The sequence below is a fragment of the Cebidichthys violaceus genome, unplaced genomic scaffold (genome assembly GCF_023349555.1).
Source record: "Cebidichthys violaceus isolate CVI_PGR_0920_01 unplaced genomic scaffold, fCebVio1.0.p SCAF_7, whole genome shotgun sequence".
In the NCBI taxonomy this organism is placed as follows: domain Eukaryota; kingdom Metazoa; phylum Chordata; class Actinopteri; order Perciformes; family Stichaeidae; genus Cebidichthys; species Cebidichthys violaceus.
The window spans coordinates 5,271,241-5,292,834 of NW_027176927.1; the positions used below are offsets into that span (position 1 = coordinate 5,271,241).

Consider the following 21,594-nt stretch of genomic DNA (forward strand, 5'->3'; position numbering starts at 1 on the left):
TCTTTACTTAAGTCTGGAATTGAGTAAAAACAAAGTATAATTCAAATCTGATAATGTAATAGAAATATTTCAACCTGTTCTTTTTGCAAACCAACTTGTTTCTGAAAAGTATCTCAACACTGTACTTAAGTAGTACAATACTACTAGTAGATGTACTTTGTTACTTACAACCACTGAATATGTTCTGTATTTGGAAACGTCAACATAAAGTTTTGAGGTTCAACATGCCTTTGTAAAAATGACCAGCAGTCTGACATTGAGACAATAGGAGGAACAGTTACTGCTCTGCAGCTGGATACAGTAAAACACAACACAGTACCAGTCCCATCAGGCTGGCAGAATAATGTGTAAGCGGTCTTGCTATCAGTCCAGATCTGCTGTGATATCAGCGACAGCGGGACATGTGGGAAACCAGTGTCTGTTCTTGGACTACTGCTGATCCCAGCAGATCTCAAACTCAGATTTTACTCAAACCTGCTGATCTGTGGAACCTGAAACACGCAGAGTTCACTCTTTAACACGGTGAAGGTGACATCAGTACATCAAGGTGAATATATCGCTACATCTTTTGTAGCTGCATTAAAGCTAAAACTGGCATTTAAATTCAGATATTTCTCATGTACACTGCTTCTCCATAAAGAGAGTAAGGTGGCATGATGGATCTGGTCACTGAACTAGATGCTCTTTATGACTGTATGGTTTTAACCACATGCACCTGTTTATTAAAACATGACAGCAAGTTTATGAATCATTGTCTGTTAAAAAATTAGCATTTGCTCCAAAACCAAATTGTTAAAGCAAGTTGAGCAAGTTTCTCATATTTTCCATCTTTTAGATAAGCAAAAGATAAAACATTGTTTTTTCTGAGAGAGTGAGAGTGTGGCGCCGCTTTGGTTCAGACTGAAATATCTCAACAATCATTGGATAGATTGACATAAAGTTTTGGACAGACATTCATGGTCCCCAGAAGATGAAGACCACTGACTTTGGTAATCCTCTCACTTTTCCTGTAGTGCTGCCATGCTGCTAACTTGTACACCTAGCTTCAATACAGCTTGTTTTCATGATTTTCTCTTCACAAGTCACATTTTCTTATAATTTCTTCCCAAATACTGACTAGAATATTCCTTTTTTTTAACAACTTGAGTGGCAGGTGAAACATCAGGTTTGATGAAAGTAGATAGTACACAAAAGAAGAGGCAAATAGCAAGATATTAAATAAAATGATATCATTTATTTTACAAATTTGCACAATTTTCTGGAATACTGGTGAACACTCATACAAGTAAACACAGCTAATAATGTGTGTAGCCTGACACACATACTCACTCACACACACACGCACAATCACAATCACAATCACACACACATGCACACACACACACACACACACACACACAGCGTCATGTACAGCATATACGTAATGCACACACATATACAGCCTCATTTAGCACAGACACACAGGTACACGCTCACAAAGCATTTCGCCTCCTTCCTTCAAGTGTAAATCAGATCCGATTTTGTCCGTCTTCCCCATTTCACACATTCACAACGCTTCAATGACTTCAGTGTCTTTAATCTAGCAATCCAACAAAACAAAAAAAGAGGTGAAGTGTGAAATGTACACATAAAGGTGGGTGCTGTTCGGTTCCGTCTTCGTCGCAGATGAACACTTGTCTGTGCAGCTGAGGTGAAGTTTGTCGTATTACAGTACATGAGCTCTGTTGTCGCTGAGAGACACAAGAGTGAGAGTGAGAATTGTACAAACTGGGCTGCTCTCCAGCCCTGGATATGTCTTTAAGAGGGAAAACAAGACTTGCAGTGTTTAAAAGCATTTCTTTTTCTTCCATTTTAGTTTTCTACGACTCTACGGCAGTGATTCATATCTAACCTCACAGTTTCAGTACTGATTTTGGAGGGGTGGTTTATAGCAATTTGTTGGAACAAAATCTACATTTTTCTGAGAACAAATGGTAATACCTTATAAGGCAAACCATAGGCTGCTGGGTAGTACACTGTTTTCTATTTTGCTAACAGTTTTTAGCATTTGGCATTTTAAGTAGAGAGGGAGTGATATAACTTTACAAACATCTGAAAAATATTAGAAAAAGGCTTTGATTGTCTTCACGCAATTTTTTGTGTGTAGGGATCTCCATAAGTATGCTAACAAAAAACATTTTTATAGCTTTTGTTGTACTCAATAAGGGTGGGGAAATTGAGTAGTTTCATGGGGGACAGTAGTGGTAGAGAAGGTGAGAGGTAGGATTGCAGATGGGTGAGGGATCTAGAAGGCAGACAACAATAAAGTGAAATCTAGTGGAAAACATCGAGGAGTCTTGAAAGTCCTCCTTCTCCTCAGCAACTCCCTAACCTCACTTTGACCTGGACGGCAGCTCCCAAAGTGCATCTCTCTTCTGTTATTTGTCGTGAGTGACTGGCAAGAAGTCCGATCCTCTTTTTCACCCCATCTGGTTGTAGTGTTGGTTGTATAGAAGAATATACAGAGTGGCACTCGATGCTTGTCCTCAAACAAAAGCTGATTCTCTTTTTGTTTCGGCTTAAAATGTGCTCCATCAAAAATGAGTGAAACCAGACAAAATAAGCAGAGGAATGTGAAAACCACAGAAATCTGTGGCACAGGTTGTACTGAAGGTGGATTTCACACCTCCACCTGGCCCTGCGTCAGATAGGCTCTGAGCTGCTGGGCAGCACTGACGATCTTCCTCTGGTGTCCCAGCAGGTTCACCCCGAGATTCTGGACATCACTGAAGAAGAGAGCAGATGAAGCGGGGAGTTTAGTTCAACACTTCAGCTTGTTGTTGGCCGACCTGATATTCTAAAGGACACTGGTGGATTTGCATGTGTCAGTACATAATAGCCTGCAGCAGCTGATTTGACCTAAAGCTTCTCCTTAATACTTTGGCCTATCTTTATTGTTTTGTATTTATTTTTAAAATCAAATGTATTTTCCCACTGTTCAACTTTTATTAGTTTCATATACATACAGTGAACAAAAATAAAGACACAACACTTATCTTTCGTCCCATTTTTCAATAGTTTAAATTTAAGATCTAAGTCTTTTCCTATGCACACAAAAGACTTATTTCGCTAAAAAATTGGTCACAAATTTGTTAAAATTGTTTAAAATAGTCCAGAGTATTTGGACCTTGTGGTGAGAAGTTTCCTGTTAAGTGTTCAGTTTCCGAGGTCTAAAAAAAATATTTTTGTTGATTGTTGAGCATGCAAGTTTCTTCTTGACCTTGGAAACAGATGGAGTTTGCTCATCTGTCATGAAAAAACAAAAACAGCGAGAAAGTGAACCTTGAGCTGTGATAAGTGATAAGAAACTACATCTTGGTTGTACCCTCCTGGAAACAACCCTGGACGAAAACAAAAGGCTCCCTGAAGGGTAGAAAATGTATTTAAAACTTTTGATATGCTTGGAAAACGGTCGGCAGTCCTCTTCTTTCAGTGAACATTAGAGTAATAACCATCTATACTCACTCCATGCTGAGCGTGCTGACTCTGTCCAATGTGTCCAGGTGTGCCTGATCAAACTCATCCTGATATCTCTCCATCTTCAGAGCCTTCAGCCAATCACTGACTGTTGCCACTGCCGTTAGGTCTGTGGGCGTGGGGCTGAGCAGCGGCTGAGAGCAGCTTCTGTAAAGAGGGAAAATGTCAATAAAGAGGGCATGGCAATCCATAAATGTGGCAGGTTGTTCATCACCGGCTGCCTCCGATATGTTTTGCTCGAGCATTTGCCAGAGGCTGGTGTCTCACCGAGTTGGCTCCACCTTGAGGGAGGCAGGGTGCCTGATGAGCCGATCCAAGGAGGAGAGGAGCGAGTCGAAGGCTGGCCGGTCCCCGCGCTCAGCCTGCCAGCACTGAAGCATCAGAGAGTGGAGGGCAGAGGGGCAGTTGTGGGGGGCAGGGAGACGATACTGGTCTGCTACTGCCTTCATCACCTGCAGAGAAAACGAGTGAGACATTAGACATAGGCAGGGCAGATGGTGTAAGGAGACTAGTGTAATTACCTTACATAAAAGGTCACAGACCACTGAGGGCCTGTAAAGAGTGACTAAGAGAAGATTATGCAAATTCCAGCTGCTTGGCATTTCGTCGCCACTTAAATGTTTCTGTTAAATCAAGAGGGGGATGGTGGTAAAGCACAAGTGCTTTAAAAGTACAGCTTTTATGCACTGGTACTAGTCATAAAATATGTTAAGCCAAAAAGCAGAATAAGTCAATTTATTTTATGTTTTTTGTTTAAAATGTGTCTGATTGGCTTTGAACATGATCCCCTACAACGAAATTAAAGCAGTAAATTGCACCGCTAGAGCTGTTGTAAAATATAATAAATATAATGGGAAAATATGTGAATTTTGCACATTTTAATAGTTTTTTACTTTTGACTCAGAAATTGCAACTTGATAGCATGCTATTTAATGCCACACTTTCATTATTTTTGTGTCTCTTTATGCCTTTATTCAATAACTAAAACAAAATGAAGGGAGCGACGGGTTGGGAACAACATGCATCAAAGGTCTCCAGCTGAATGTAAATAGTGAACGTTGCGGCTCATGGTTGGTCCCACCAGGGCGCCTCGGGACTTTTAATGGCATGTTATTACGCTATAGTAGTTAAACTTGCACTTAAGCACAGGATTTGAGTGCATTCCCATCACTAATTGATTATGACTTCCTCTGCTCAGGCAACATTCTCCTACATACTCACTTCTTGATTGCTCATGTCCCAGTATGGACGCTCTCCATAAGACATCACTTCCCACATAAGTATGCCGAAGCTCCAGCCGTCACTCGCTGAGCTGAACTTGCGATGCTGAAAGGCTTCTGGTGCCGTCCACCTTACAGGAATCTTACTGCCCTGATGGAGGACCAAGACAGACAGTGAGTTATGTTACACTGGAAGCACAAATCAGAAGCATTAAAAACCATGCATCCTCCGATACATACCAGTGAGGCAGTGTATGTAGGTATGTTGTGGTCCATGCCCCTCATGAGTCGGGACAAGCCAAAGTCAGAAACTTTACAGACCAGGTTGGAGTTGACCAACACGTTCCTAGCTGCCAGGTCTCGATGGACAAAGTTTCTCTCAGAGAGGTAACGCATCCCTGCACCAACTCCTCTGAGCATCCCGATAAGCTGGAGGACGCTGAACTGGCCCTCATTCTCCTGAAGGCGGCAGAGGGGCGAGAGATGTTTTGGTTTACAGTGAAGTGAAACACTGCGGTAACTAGTAACATGCCAAAGCTGGAGACAGTGTGTTGTTGTCGCACCCTGAGGAAGGCGTCCAGAGGCCCGTTCTCCATGAACTCAGTGATGATCCTCTCTGGGGCGGTATGAGTGATCACACCCTCCAACTTCAGTACGTTGGGGTGGTCAAACTGTCCCATGACCCCTGCTTCACTGAGGAACAACCCCCTCTCTCTGTCGGACGCCCCCCAGCGTATAGACTTCACCGCCACCAGCACCTCCCTGCGACCCATCGGACGGTAGCGGCCGCGAGAAACCTCCCCAAACTGGGCTGGAATGGAGAGGAGGTGAAACCGATTACACTCTGTTGATAATTATCACATAGCTACAATACGGTTTAAAAGAAAAGAGAGAATCATGCCTACCTGCACCGATCACCTCCTCGATCTTGAGATGAGCGGGATCTATCTCCCGGGCAAACTCTTTGACAGCCTCACTGGGGTCGTCATAAGTGGATGGGTCCACATAATACTTAACTCCACCTGGAATTAAAAGGCTTTTTTTTTAGAACTAAGTCTGGCTTTTTATCCCTTTATTTTCCACTTTTGAACACATTTATTTGCATGAGACAAGGTTGGGATGATCTGTTACTGCACAGCACCTTATTCTACATTATGAAAGATACACAGACATAGTACTGTATTTAAGAATAAATAAGAATAAATCCCATGGAAAGAAAATAAAATAAAAAAACCTTACCTGAAATGAATTATTAAACTATAAACTTCCAAAACATCCATTGGTTAAAATATATGTTAAACAAACAAAAGACACAAAACTAACTAAAATCAAACCTCTAAATCATATAAAATATTGTTAAAATAGGTAGCATTTTGCACAAAGCAAACACCTCACTTAATAATAATTAAATGAAATTAATTAAAACAATTTAAACTAAACTAAATTGCATTAAATCAAACAGTCTAATGCTCACCTCGGTTACTGATGTACCTCTGGAGTCTGTCGCTGTAAGGACTCTCCCTCCTCTTTCTGCCATGTAAAAGCAAACAAAATGCATGAATGTGCATGTGATTAAAAAAACAACATGCGTATGCATAAAAAATATGCCTAATCATGTGAATGTATTCACAACCTACCTGCGAAATACCACCACAACCACAATCGCTGCCACCACCAGCAGAAATGCTGCTCCGCCCATTACTGACCCAACCAGCAGAGGAAGTCGATTCTGGATCTGGTGTGAATGTTCCTCTGTGGGAGAGAAAGTGAGAAAACCATCAGCTGTTGATGTGTCATTGAGACAGCCTTTATTAAGTCGTTTCCAGAGCTGGAAAATTAAAAACACTGTTGTTACTGTAACTGAATAGATTTTTCATGTGTTTGTACATTCTAAAAACAGCCATTTTATTTTCACTTACAGTAGAATCTGGATTGAATATCACACTCAACCACAGAATAGTCCACAGTTAGAAATTGAACTTTACTTTGAACTACTTCACTGGTAAAGTAATCTCTGAGGACTTCCTGGAAGGCCGTATTGATATTTGGATTATTCTGGTGAAATAAAGTAGATTGAATTGAACTGAGTTTATTTTTGTATTAAAAAGAAGATGATCTAACCACTTTAGAGAGCATCATTGGAAAATAAAGAGTTAGTTTGTATTCTCATATTGAGGTGTTCAACATTACTTTGGTTCTTTTGCAGTGAACATTTGAAACCAAACGCAGTAGTGTTGAAAAAAAGAGACAGAGTGTTCACACTTTAACCTGTTTAAGTCAACGTCTGCTTCAGTAGTGAACAGTATATTACTACTATTTTTCTACTGTATCTTTCTGCCATGTTCCTAAGACCATTAGGAAAGAAATAATTCAAGATGTATTACCAGTAACTAGTTGATCACACTGTCCTGATATTTCTTCTTACTTTAATAAATTATGTTTTTCTGTACATTATTAAGGCCTCCTACCCTTAACATAGTACATTCCACCAGTTCAGCTGTGTGTTAATTGCAGTAATGCACTCTGAATAAAATGGATGCGCCTGGTATTACAGTATGCAAGAGTTGTACCCAGAGGCAGCGTGGTGAAGTAGATGGTGTTGCTGTAGGGGCCGTAGCCGCGTTCATTTCGAGCTCTGATCTGGAAGGCGTAGATGGAACCGGGGATCAGAGAGTTGATGGTCACCGTGTTGGTCTCACTGTACACACTCGCTGCACTGTCCACATCTGAACCCTGAGGGACACAGATGGAGGACATTTTGTGGTGACTCTTGCTGTGAGTCAGGTCGGCCAGTTGTGCAGCATGTATGTTTAGGACTATTCACTGAATGTACCTTGTCATAGTATCTAAGCTGGTACTCCAGGATGTCTCCATTGGGCCTGTCTGGCTGAGGCCACGAGAGAGTGATGGAGTCTGGGGCTCGGCTCAGCTGGTGCATCATGGGAACTGTGCTTGGAACTGTGGGAGGGAACAGATGACTGATGTTTGAGCTGGAATTAAGTTTCCCCTGAGGGATGTGATGATCGATCATTTAACCCCATCATCCTACAACAATAGAACAGTAAAGTTGTGTTGAAGTGATGGTGACCACAAGGGGGCAATGTTACAGAACTTGTGGAGGATGTTTAGTAGAGCGTGAAAGTGGAGTTTTTATGGAGCACCATGCGGGATTTAGTTACAGTCAGTGCTGGCTAGCCATGCCAGTTAAGGGAACTTTCCAGCATTCCTTTTCATTTAATCAATCTGAGTAGACACAAGAAGGTTTTTTAGATAATTTAGGTTCATGGAAACTTTTAATCAATCTTAATCAGTATTTTTGGAAAATCACATAATAGTGTACTTTGTCTGCACAATGACCCACTCTCCTCTCCTCTCCTCCCCCCACTTGTCTACTTTCATCTCTCTTTCTGTCTGTCTTTTTGTCTTCCAATCTCTCATTTCTCCCTTTCTTCCTCCACAGTGACTATAATGGGATCTGACAAGATATTGTAACCTCGAGCAACCTCCTGTCCAGAGAGCGGGAAGAGAAAAGATGGAGCAGAGCGAGAGAGAGAGAGAGAGAGAGAGAGACAGAGAGAGAGAGAGACACACACACACACACACACACACACACACACCAACACATAGTATCTACACAAACATCATCATCAGAGCATCTCTTCTCTTTCATCTCATCTTTTTCATCCTCTCTGTCCGGTGCTCACCTGACTGGCTCGTAGTGAAATTGATGCTTGTGTATCGAGCTGGAAAAGGACTCAAAGCTGACACCTCATTCATGGCTTGCACCTGTCAATAAGAAGAACACACAGACGTGACACACAAAGCCTTTTTTCTATTTACTTCTATGACATGCTTGTTTGAGAAACAAAGCCTCACACATGCAGCTGTGTTGGCCAGTCAACAAACACCAGTAAATGGGAAATATCTGCCCATTATGAATAAGAAATAAGCTATGATTTAGTTGAGTTTGCCCAAGCTAAATAATAAATGTTACTGTGTATTTGGAGCTTATGGAATAATGTGCCACAGAGGACCTGCCTCCTCTGTGGCTCCAGGAAATGTTTCAGTAATCAGTGTGTAAAATGCTTTGTTGTCCAGGTGATGAGTCCAAAAAAATAGATTATCTCACAAGGACACAGTATTTTTCTTAAAATTTCATTTCAATGAAAGGAAGTATTTTACAGTGGTGTGAAACATTCACAAAAGTTTCTTTAAAAAGCTTCCAACTGGCCCCTTTGATTCAGTCCAAACATTATTACTGTAAAAAACAACTCTCAAGGCGGTTTTAGACTATCTACAAGGTGATAAGGGAGAGTTTTGTGCCGTTTTGTGACAGTTTTCCACACCTACCTGTATGAGATAAGTGACTCTGGTCAGCAGATTGTTGAGAGTGACCTTGGTTTGTTTCAGGTTGGTCTGGGAGGGGCTGAATGTGACGCCCTCTCCACACCAGGAGCAAGCCGCCGGGTTGGAGAAGGTGGCTGAGGGGCAGATGCGACACACCACTCCGTACCACACTTCACTGCGGCCTCCCATGTCCACTGGAGGGCGCCACCTTAAGGACACCCCACCATCAGCGCTCTCATATTCCCAGGACAGAGAGACCGGAGCAGATGGAGGAGCTTGGAAGAAGATAAAAGGCGAGAGGTTTGACATACATAATGTAAGCGGAGGACACTTTGGTGGAAGCACCTGCTAAAAAGTTTAAGATATGAAAAAAAACTGCTTCCTGGCAAAGATATTGAACCAAGTTAAGTAATGGAAAGAACGTTATAAAACAAAGTTTGGCCGTGACACAATTTAAGCGAGCAGAGAGACTAAACACTTCCATTATATTATGATAAAAAAATGATTCTGTGCATCTCAGTTCTCACAGTCTGAGTAGATGACCCCTTGAACACATCCTAGAGAGCCCAGCATAAACAAACAAACCAACAAAGCTCACTTGTGCAGGCGGAAGAGTTGGCATCATTGGCTGCCCGGTAAAATCCGCTGCGACATTCACACACACTCGATCCCTCTTGGCTGGTTCTGCTGTTGGAGGGACACACCGAGCAGGGAATGGAGCCCGCAACGGACTTGAAGTAGCCCACCGGACAAGCTGCAGAGAGACACGAAGAGACAGTGAGCTTCATTCTCAGTGTTCACTTTGAAGGGCCTTTCACACAAAGTGTGGCAACAGCACCACTGTTCTTTGGAACCTATCATTTCCAATGGCTTGCGTGGCGCCAAGACGGCTTTTCGTAACGTCAAGCAAAGCATCGGCGCTGTGCAGCATGCTGAGATGTTTGCTGTACCTCTAATACTGTCTCTCTACTGATTTTTACTAATTACTGTAACACATCTTTGTTGAAATTAGACACAAAAAAATGGGGCAGAGAAAAAACAAAAATAAAGATGTGGTATTACATTTACTTAATGCTATGATATTTTTTAAACCTTGAAAACTTTGGGTCAGAAAAATAAATGAACAAACTGACATTTTTTGTAAAATTCTAACCAAACTAAAAAACTGCCAGTAGTTCTATTTGCAGCTGAAACACATTAAAAGCATCAGGAAACAGCAGTTAAAAACAATATTAACTCATGGTCTTTACTTGCTTTTGCTGAAATGATCATAGATTAATTGATTAGGTGTGTAAATGAATAGTGTAAAAGAAGAAAACATACTGTATAAATGAAGAGGAAATACTTTCGGGTTATCATTAACAAAAAGAACACTTATGACAAAATATTTCCACATCGTTGATTTGATTGAAAATTCCACTATACTGTCCATAAAACACCTATTTTGACCTCACAAGAACCACATAAACCTTTCAAATCTTAAATACCACAACCTATTTTTGGGGAAAGCATCAATTTCATCTTGGTTTGCGGTTCCCATTGAGTCATAAGTTCATCTAAAACATAGCGGCCTGCTGTTTGTTGTTGGGTTTTATCTTGCACAGTCATTTAGAGAGGAAGTGGCTCGCGTTAGCGGACACACTCAAGTTCAAAGTGACCATACTAACCCTGTACCATAGTTTTGAGAGATGGACTTCTTCGCTTTCTCGCAGAGCGTGAGATGAGATGATTAATGTAACTCTCGAGTTTGGTTTTTGTACGAGTTACACAAATGAGTTACAACGTGTTGATTAGTTTTGGAGCTTAGATATTCTATTAAGTAGATTTTGTTAAATTTGGACAGAGCCAAGGCATAGCTTTGCCCTTGTTCCCAGACTTTGTGCTATAAGCCAAGCTAACCAGCTGCTGGCTTTAGCCATACATTTAATGAACAGATGTGAGAGCTTAATAAACCTTCTCAACTATCTCTCCACCAGAAAGCAAATAAGCATTTCTCCAAAAATGTCTAACTATTCCTGTAAAATTGTGGGGTGGATTTTCTCAACCTGTGAAGGAAAATTTTAATCAAATTAAAAAAATATATCTTCACCAAATCCCATTATAGTCACGGTAGAATGTGTAATTATTCCAGAATAAAAAAGAAAATGGAGTAGAAACTTAATACAGTAATAATGAAATGTATGATTATCCTCGAATCAAGTGACATAATCCATTCAAATATAAAATCAATTTAAGTTCAAAGCATGCATAGCTCTATTTCTCTCTCTCTCTCTCTCTCTCTCTCTCTCTCTCTCTCTCTCTCTCTCTCTCTCTCACACACACACACACACACACACACACACACACACACACACACACACACACACACACACACACACACAAAATACTATTTGAACCTGCAGGCTGTTATCCTGAACTGATGTGTTTTACAGTGGAAAATCTGTGAAATGTGGCAGTCATTAACGTCAAAAGCAGGACAGCTGAGCGCTGAGGTCAAGATAACACACAGACTTCGTGCTGCTGTGTGCCGCAGCTCCGAGTGCTCGTCCTGAGCAGAACTATGAGAACATTGAGAGTTGTGCCTTCAGGCTGGTCTGCTGCCATTTTAACTGTGTGAACGCCTAAAGCAGAGTCAACTACAGGTTGCATCGTTCAAAAAGAGTTCCTTTTCTCTGTGAGCTAAATGTAGAGTGTTTGTGTTCACTGACAGTCAGGCCTTCTTGTATCTCTGAGTGTGTAAATGGGACACCTGATAACACCTGACAAACAGCTTTAAATAGGGATCCTCTCATATGTTATTAAAACAGAGGGATGGAAGAGGATGAGTGTGTGCTCTTTATGGTCAGCAGGAATGAACCCCTCACCTTGTTTACATAACCTTGTCAAGAACATTTATCAAATGTGACACACTGTATGTGTGTGTGGATGCATGTGTGTATACTAGATGGTGTCTGGGAGAAGAAGATAAGGCGGTAAGAAGTGAAAGAGGGTAAGGAATAAAGAGATAAAAGGCTTTCTGTGTTCTCACTTGTCTCAGAGAGCTGACTTTGCTTTCAAACAAGTGTGAAAAGGAGAAAGAAGGGAGATGGAGGGAAGTAAAAGGATGTTGAGAGATCACAGAGGGAGAATAAACTAGAAAAGGGGAAGAAGTGAACATAGAGAAGGATGGCCCAAGACGGTTGTAGGATGAACAGTGGGATTATGTATATGAGCGCCAGATGATGGGTGAAAAAACAAGGAAACAGAGGGGGAAAGAGGAGAGCGAAATATCCTCCTTCCTCAATTTTTTATGTCCCGGCTGCACATTACCAAATGTGTTCACTTACGGCTCTGACACGAAACATGACTTTGCTACAAAGCCTCTCATCGGCGTTACGAGCTCCGGCAACAACTTAACCCCCCACCCCCCTCCTCTCATCTTCATCCACCTGATTACAGCAGCCAATGAGAGTGCAAGTCCTCTGCCCTCTTGCCTGATGTGCAACCCCCATCCTCCCACTGTCGGCTACATCCATCTATCTCCAAGCTATAAAGTAGACAATTCAAGGCCATAATGGCAGCAGACACAGATGCCTTTGCATCATACATCAGTACACTCTGGAAAGTAAGAAGAGAAGTGAAGAAGAGAGGAATTAATGCGAGGGTTGATGATAAAGACATGGATATTGTAGTGTATAACAGTAACAATAACAGATATAAGTAATTCCTTTTTAATGAATCAATTTACAAATAAGAGCTGAACTGATCACTCAATTAAATGATTACTCCATCGTCAAAAAATCACAACTAAATGTAATTGAGTAATTGTTTCAGCCAAAAATTAGCCAGTTCCAGCTTCTTATGTTAGGTTTTGCCCCTTTTTACGTTTTTATATCATCTTAAACTAAATATCTTTGTGTTTTGGACAAAAAATAAGCAATTTAACGATGTCATGCTCAGCTCGGAGAAGTATAGATGAGCAAATAATCTGAAAAAGAATCATATGAAAAGAATCCTAATTTGCAGCTCTACTTACAAATGTTGAGAGCTACTAACAACTGGAGTCATATTGCTTGCAAGTGCCAATGCAGCAACAGAAATATTTCAGTGATAACACGGCAATTAAAGAACAACAAAATGAGAAAAATCCAATAACACAAAAAAAAGATAGATGTATAAATGGATAGAGAATGACATGGGGAAAGGGATTATTTCAGCAAAGGCTACATGAAAACAAAATAAAATCCTGTTAAGAGAAAATACAAGTACAATTGAACACTGAAAATAATTTCTGAGGAGATAAACAGAAATAGAAAAAAGACAGCAATGAGGTGAGTAACTTGACGTTAACATAATACTTTGGTTTGTAGATTGCTGACCTAATTTCTCTTTTTCTCTTCTCTCTCCCTGTTTCATGCACTCATTCCCTCTTGGCTCGCAGCATAATCTCTCTCTCTCTCTCTCTCTCTCTCTCTCTCTCTCTCTCTCTCTCTCTCGGACCTACAAACACACATAAGCTCAGTCACAGATGCGACCACACAACAGGAGAGATGAGCACGCACGGTTCCAACCGTAAATGTCTCTTCTGCATCTCTCCATCCATTATTTTCCTCTACATGCTGTTGTTCAGTGCAGACAGAAACAACAGACACATATACAGGATCATATGTGCTAATATTTGATTTGATTTCCATATAAGCTCCATCAGCACACAGGCATATGTATAAGCAAGCAATGCTTTGAATTTCTCAAATACAAGCAGCTCTTCACAGATCATTAACTAGTAGGTGGGCTTTATTTAAACAGAAAACAATTTCCTGTCCTGCACAAAAAAAAAATACTGCAGAATAATAAATTCCACAGCATGTTTTAGACATATCCTACAAATCCTATATGTTTGAATAAAAATATAAGTAAAAAGAGACATACTGTATTTCACACATTATATATTGCAAGTTCCCATAAATTGAATGAGGCAGCAAGTATTTGTAATGCAAACCTTCATGTGAACAAAAATCTATGTGGACAAAAATGACAATTACAGGATATTACACAACACAAATTACACTAATTGTAAGTAGATGTGTATATATAGACCTTTGTGAGATTATCATTTTAAATGTATAAACTTTTTCTCTTTTTCTTTTCTATGCTGCCTTTGTCCTGCTCCTGGCCAAATGAGGTTTGATGAGCACATTATTCACATTTCTAATAAAAAAATTGCAGTTACTGAGCAACATTATCAATCATTAGGAGTAGTGTGTTGTGTAAGTCCAATATTCCCTCTCTTTTAGCTCTGTTTTTGGTCTCCTGAGGGAAATATTTTACCATTTAGCTGTTAAATGCTCCACTAGTCTCTAACGGTGTCTGTCTGCTCTATGGTGCGGAGCAAATAGTGAACAGTGGGTTTTTTAGAGCATTTTCTGCTGGAATCGACACTATAACAGTTAAGCTAAACAAAATGCTGAACTCGCTATAAATCTCTGCAAAGATAGATTTTTGGTTAGATGCCCTAAATAAAAATGGTAAAATCTCTGAAGCTTAAGAGGCCGACCAAGAAACACATGGAGAAGAACTGCGGAGAAGGAGATGCAGAGCAGAGCCTAAACTACTCATGGGGCACCATCCAGCGACTCGCCCAGGACAGACAGGAGTGGAAGACTTTTGTTGCTGCCCTACATGCCAGGAGGCATAAAGGGCAATGATGATGCCCTAAATAAGGTCTGTGGTGAAAACAAGCTCAACAGATTTTATCGTTTTATTCTACGACATAAAATACATTAGTAAATACCCCACTCACAAATTTTGAAGCTCTTAAAAAAAGCGGTTGCTAACAGGTGGCTAACATCAGTCCACCTTTAGCTTAGTGGTTGTGACGTGAAGCCATGCGATCATGGTGTAGTTCTTTATATAGCCTAACATTAGCTTTTTACTTCTAGCGATTGCGTTTACCCTTAAAAATCATAAAAATGGTGTTCATTTGTGAAGATTATCTTGCTGAACAAAATGTGAAATTATCATAAATGTTTTTTTGCCATAGAGCTTCAATCCAAAATCAAGTGGAAAAATCCAATTGGCTTTTTGTCGAGGTTATCTTATCATTACACTACTTGCTCTTATGATCCAACATGCTAAATAAATGACAGTTGTGATGCAGAGGTGAATGATCAGGATCATTTGTCATTATCGCCTGTAGCTACTCTCCCACAGCGAGGACCAGCCAGCAGTCAATACTTGGTCTTATTGATCGTCTCACTAAACTAAGTCTGGCTCAATGCTTGATCTTTATTGACTGGAAAAGCAACTGAATGTCAACATTGCTAATAAGTATCCACTTGACATATCACAGTGGATAACAATGATGAAGAAATGCTGAAAATGGTTTCATCTGAAAAAAGTCTCGCCTACTGTCTGCTTTGAGGAAGAAATCCATGCAAGATATCCAGCTTGCACTCTTACTTTTACTTCCTCCCCTGACCAAATGTTCTTGTTGTCCACCACAACAAGCTTCAGGATAGTTAGTGGACAAATAAGGACAATCTGACGTGTTGATTATTTCAGTCGCATGCCACAGAAAACATCAACATGTGTCCAAATGAACTCAGAGCCCATTTGAGCATTCAGCACTAATCCTTGTCCCAAATCCTCGACAGTGGCTTAATGTTTGAGAGGGAAGGAGCTTGTCTGAGGACGATGTACTGCCAGCTCAGACCAACTCGGGGAGCCCAAAACTAAAGGACTGTTTCATGTTTGGCTGAACAGGTGTAATTGTGTCTCATGCTCAGTCGTGTTTCCGCTTGTTCTCTCCGCCTCTCCGTCTCCCTTGTGGGATACAAATGTCAAAGGATGAAATCATCGGACAGCTGCTGCTTGTCGTCTGCCTCTGTCCTTATCATCTTTCAGAAGACTGAAGATGAATTTTTATCCAAAACGGAGCTTTGAATGCCACAGCGATTGTATAGAAGCCGGATGTTCTTTTAGACTTGCTTGTGATAAACAGCTTCATAAATAGTTAAGGGAATGATCTTTAAATGACTGTCTGCCAAAATGCCAGCTGTGTTTTAATAAGTGTTTGATGTTGCAGTTGGTTATTTAATTCATCATCAGTCCAAATGGTGTCGTGTTGTTTTGCTGAGTCTGAATTAACAGAATGATCAGGCATCGCGCATGTAGTAGATTAACAGATGGCTGTAAAGTTTTCGCCCTATCTCCTCTCAGTGTTTTGGTCAACTCTAATGTTTCAATTTCATTTCAAACAGACAAGAAGAAAATGTGTAATTAAAAACAATAAAGTTGTTATCACGTGTTATAAAGTTCCTAAAAACGTTCTCAATCAGCTTCTTACTATGAGCGATGGGGATTTTCTGTGTTCATTTCAGTGGTTTAAGTGGGTGGGGCTTCATTGGAAAAACGTGACGTTTAGTATTAGCATATACCAATCAGGATCCTGTAAATTTGCATCAATATCTAATGACAGTCGTGGGGTTGTTTGCTTAATGTTGCCTTCCATCAAATCGGATCAAACCACAACCACACAGTCCTAATGATGCAGATGCAAGTTATTTTGAGTTTTCTTTTAAATTAATAATAAGAAAGGATTATTTCCCCAATGTATAAAGTCAGTTTATCATAACCCATGAATAATATAGTTGGTGGTTTAATCCCTGACTCCTGTCGACAGTACAAGTCAAAAAGGCCTTGAGCAAGACACAGAACCCTAATGTTCAATAATAAGAAGTTATTATAATTTATCCTGACAAAGACTTGAATCTCAGGACCAAATTTCATGCCAATCTATCCAATAGTTGTTGAGACATATCTTCTAAAAAAATCACTAGCACTGCTAAAGCGTAAGTCTCTTTAGACAAAAACGTAATGAACGAATATGATGGCAAATGTTTCGCTAAAACATGATAGCTCTGCACCTTTGCACTGGTGTATTTGTTATGTTTTCAGTTTAGTTCAGTTTAATGTCTTCAGAGTCTGAAATCCTTGCTATAATAATCCACTTTCACAAATAAAGAAACACATTATGGACCCCTTGAATCTTTAAATAGAAATCTATTAGAGCTGTGTGTGTGTAGTTAAAGGCAATCATTTAACACTGATGTTCATTGTCACATGAGACCAAGAGGAGGAGGGATCTAAAGTCTCTTATTTGTCCCTTAAAATTATGTCTTGCTTGAGGGGGCAAAGCTGCGCTGGGGTTTAGTATTCTCACATGGATATCAAACATTAACTCTCACTATAGTGATTTACTTAAATAGCAAAAAGCCCAATAAGACTTAATGAAATAAGTGAAAAATGGAGACAATACATCCTCACAGGGTACTGGTCAGTGTGCAAAATAATGTCTTCAATGAAATGCATGTAGGTTAAGATGAGGCACTAAGTGGAAACAAATGTCAGTTTACTTCTTGATAAAGTGTTTTATTTCTCTTTCTAAGTGTTCATAGTGCTGGTGTCAGAAAAACAATGACCATCTTGCAGAATGGAATGCCTTTAATTACAGCTTCCAACCAATACATACGTTTAGTGCTTGCCTCTGCTCGCCTTGAGCTATTATTACATGTCCTTGGTGCTTAATTCAAACTGGAACAAAATGTACAAGTTTGAATAGTTAAGAAAGTTTGGTGCTCCACTTTCTGGTGAGAACAAGGATCGGCTACTGTTAATAATTCCTTGCGACTCAACGCCAGTTAACCATCTGCCTCTTTTCTCAACATTCCCAGGGAGCCAGAGCGGACAACAATGTAATGATGCCAATCCACATCATTAGTCAGTGAAGTGATCAACAAAACATAATCAAATCAGAGTTGGAACAAAAAGCCGGAGCAGCGTGGGCAGCAATGTGTTAGATCATTCATAGACCGTCACTGGGAGCCTTTGCTCCGGCAGCTGAGCTGTGTCGAGGGGTGATTTGTCAGTAAATATCAATCAAATGCAGACAAATAGAAGTGGCGGGCCGAGTGCAGATGTAAGCATGAACACATTTCACAGCTGACTTGGCAGGATTGGAGGATTAATTGTGCTGGAGGTAGTTAGACTTTGAGGGCCCCTGTGCAAGGGAGCTGAGCAATTATGGCCATTGAAATTCCTGGTGGGCTTCGGGTTTTTACTATAATCCCGGCATTTACAGACGTATGTGGAAAGCGCATATCAGCCTTGCAGCAAGATACACTTGAGCATAATCACTTATTTGCACAAAGAGACAATCATCCACTCTTTTGCCTTCCCAACCTCAACATTTTGTTGCCTGTTCTGTTCTTTAAGTCATTAACTTGCATCCTCCTATCTTTCACTCTCCCTCCACCTCTCCCTGTTTTCCCTCCACTCCCCCTCTCTCCCCCTGCGGTTTCTGTCACTTGTTCACAGACGAGTGGCCTTTACATCGCCATGACCTAAATGTGTCACTTCCCTCTCACTGTGGCTCTCTCCCTCTCTTCCTCTCCTTCCTCCTACTGCTTTCTCCTGATATCCCTTCCTGTCCGTCTGGACATCTCTCAAATTTTTTTCTACTTCTTTTCCCCCCCACTCACACACACTTTGAGAAGTGAAAATGTTTTTGACCACTTTTTCAATTGCTGACCATTGACTCTCCTCTCTTCTACTCTCTAGTAAAGTTAGCAGTAAATGACCAATTTAACAGCTTTGTATGCCAGTAAAACTCTATTTTACTCACCATTTTCTATTTATTACAGAATATATGCAAATGTTACATCACTAAAAATTCATTGCATGAATACAATAGTGCCTCTCCTCTTCTCATCTCAAACACAGTTGTGTATCGGAGTGATAGCAGCTCCTCTCAATATTGATCCAGACGCTACGAATCTTAGCAAATACCAAGAAGAGAACTGATAAAAAGTCAAGAGTGGCCTAAAAGTTGATTAACTGTTTTTATGTTTGGATATATTTTAGGTCAAATGAGCTCAAACAGAGTCACTACTTTGTGCATTTAAAGGGGAAATTCACTGATTAAAGAATCAGGAAACAGGAAACTGATCCACTGCATGTCATGTTACCCCCTCAGTTAACTAGCTATTGTTCTTTTGGATTCAATAGCATAGATGGAAAAACTAAAAATAATTTGGACAAATTATATACTTTAAGTTTTTGAAAAAAGGTGCCAGCTCTACTGCACCTGTGAAAACTGTTGTATGATGTTTTGTAACTTTGAGCTTTGTCAAGTGTCATAAAATAATTTTGAGCTTGGAGATTACAAACTTATGATAGAAAATCTGCATTACAAACTGGAGTGTCAATCTCGTTGCATAATGGGAAGTGTAGGAGCCAATGTCTTTAGAGTGTAACCATATCTCGGCCTCTGCTGAATCAATTTTAACAATTTTTCATTTGATGTGCCTCTCACGAGTTACTTGGAGGTGCATTACTAAACTGCTGGAATGCTTTTTAAACCATTATAAAAAGGCTGATGTACTGTAGCTACTTTACATGGGAAGTGAAATGAACATGAGGAGGAAGCAGGCTGATCAGTATTCTTTGACTTACCCAAGCAGGCGGATCCATTGAGGTTCTGCTCATAGCCTTCATCACAGACGCATCCCCCTACAGGAACCATCCACTCCCCTTCAGCATTGCAGTGCATTCGAGGGGGCGTGCCTCCCTGTGCTTTGCTGTGGGGGACACATGTCCCGCTCAGGGGAACTAAGGCAGTAGGCTCAGCCCCCGAGGGAGTTGCAGGGTAGGATGCCAAGTACACGCTAGTGGCCGGACAGCGCCGATAGAAGATTGACACACCCATGAGGGAAACACAAGCTCCACTGTCGACGATAGCCAAGACGAATCTGAAACAAGGGTCACATGTTAAGATGGGGGACATTTAGTCCCTTGGAAGCGATAATGTTAGTAAAACATGAGCAACATGGTGAAGCACACAGTGATGATTACCCATTGCGTGTGAGTGGGGCAAAGCTACGCGTCTTGATGTTGATTCGGCTGTATCTGTTGGGCTGATACTGGTGAGGTGAACTGGGCTCCACCTTGGAGAAACTCTTATCAGCCGCGATGGTGTCGATTTTCACCCAACCCTCCCTGGTCTCCTTCTCTCCGTTGGAAGGCTGTGGTGAGGAAAGAACAGAGTGGACAGCAGCCGGTGGAGGGAAAGATAATTAGTGGTCAAGAGAAAACAAAATAGCATGGAGAGAATGTGTGAGAGGAAGGACAGAGGTCAATAAAAGGAAGATGATGGACGTTAAAATGAGCTGGTTGATAGGATAAGGAAATATACAGTGACTCTGTCTCCATGTCTGTCAATTTACTCAACAGCCCTTCATCCAATCGACTGCACACTTGGCGGGTGTATTGCTGAGGATTCAAGGAAGTGCAGTGTCGAGTGGACCTCTTTAGATCCACGGGACATATTTATTAGTCGTGCGTTATGTACACACTGTGTAGTGTATTAAGAGGGGACCCCTGTCACTCCCCCAAACAGCATGATGGGTCCATCTCGCTCTCCGTCGCTCGCTACAATAGTAAATGTTACACTGCTGACCAGCATGCTGGCTTCATCTTGCTCTCTGTTGCTCGTTACAGTACATTCAACAACAGATAAAGAAAGAGAGACCGGAGACAAATTTATCAATCATTTTCTCAGTAATCGTCTTCACACTTGGCAAATGTATTGCTGAGGACCCAAGGAAGAGCAGTGTTGAGTGCGAGCTCTTGAGATCTACAGGACATATTTACTAGTAGCGTGTTACGAAGTACACACTGTGTAGTTTATTGAGGGGACCACTGTTAAATGTTACACCACTGAACAGCATGCAGCAATACCGGAGGCCAAGCAACCAGCACGTTCCGAACGGACACATTTTGCACGGACACTGCACTAGTAAAATCAAAAAAAAAAAAAAGAATTAAAGAAAAGGTAAAATGACAAGATGAAATACTAGCTCAGACTTTGCTGTATTTTTCCCAGGCACATGCATAATAAGAAGTGGCTTAGTGAGAAGAGTAAACGTTGACTTGTATGTATGCAGGTCCCAGTGGGGTTTCGTGCTCAAGTCCCTGTGATGACTTTCAGCGCTGCAGTGCTTCCTGACTCTTCTGTGACTCTCGTCTGATTCCTCATCAGGCTTTGATTTACATTTTTAAAAAGCATCTCACTTCCCTAAGAAGAAATGCATTCATACAAATGCTGCATCCCTCCCACTGTGACTGCAACTGCACATGTAGCTCAGGCAATTCAGACTCGGTAGCTCAAAATGTCCCAGAACAAACAACGACTAAATGCATAAATAAATAAAACATTTTTGGACAGTCAGTGTTTAGTCACTTAAAGACATGCCTCACTGACAACACATGAGGTTCAGAGAGCTTCCTGCAATGAGTGTAAAATGGTCACAGTTGTATATTTTATGCCTTAAAGATATAATTAGTGGGACTGAAGTGACATTTCCGGAGACCGCAGCGGCACATTTTAGCATTTTGTAAACCACGGTCCTCAACAAGTATGTGCTTCACACCAGTGTTTCATTCTCAGCTTTTCTTGACAAGCCCAACAATAATC

General features: G+C 40.8%; 1 protein-coding gene across 1 annotated transcript in view; it reads right to left on the minus strand.

Annotated features, from left to right (window-relative positions):
- Positions 1–1,214: 1,214 nt before the first annotated feature.
- The window catches only part of ephb6 (eph receptor B6), a 35,778-nt gene continuing 15,398 nt past the window's right edge, over positions 1,215–21,594 (minus strand). The window contains exons 4-19 of the mRNA XM_068735887.1: positions 19,974–20,143; positions 19,575–19,870; positions 9,682–9,837; positions 9,087–9,358; positions 8,441–8,522; positions 7,570–7,694; positions 7,307–7,469; positions 6,374–6,488; positions 6,211–6,266; positions 5,642–5,758; positions 5,300–5,547; positions 4,977–5,195; positions 4,738–4,887; positions 3,784–3,968; positions 3,505–3,663; positions 1,215–2,765 (exon numbers count right to left, since the gene is read on the minus strand). Coding sequence (XP_068591988.1) covers positions 2,660–2,765; positions 3,505–3,663; positions 3,784–3,968; positions 4,738–4,887; positions 4,977–5,195; positions 5,300–5,547; positions 5,642–5,758; positions 6,211–6,266; positions 6,374–6,488; positions 7,307–7,469; positions 7,570–7,694; positions 8,441–8,522; positions 9,087–9,358; positions 9,682–9,837; positions 19,575–19,870; positions 19,974–20,143 — 2,619 coding nt within the window. The 3' untranslated portion in view covers positions 1,215–2,659. The remainder of the gene's footprint in view (positions 2,766–3,504; positions 3,664–3,783; positions 3,969–4,737; positions 4,888–4,976; positions 5,196–5,299; positions 5,548–5,641; positions 5,759–6,210; positions 6,267–6,373; positions 6,489–7,306; positions 7,470–7,569; positions 7,695–8,440; positions 8,523–9,086; positions 9,359–9,681; positions 9,838–19,574; positions 19,871–19,973; positions 20,144–21,594) is intronic.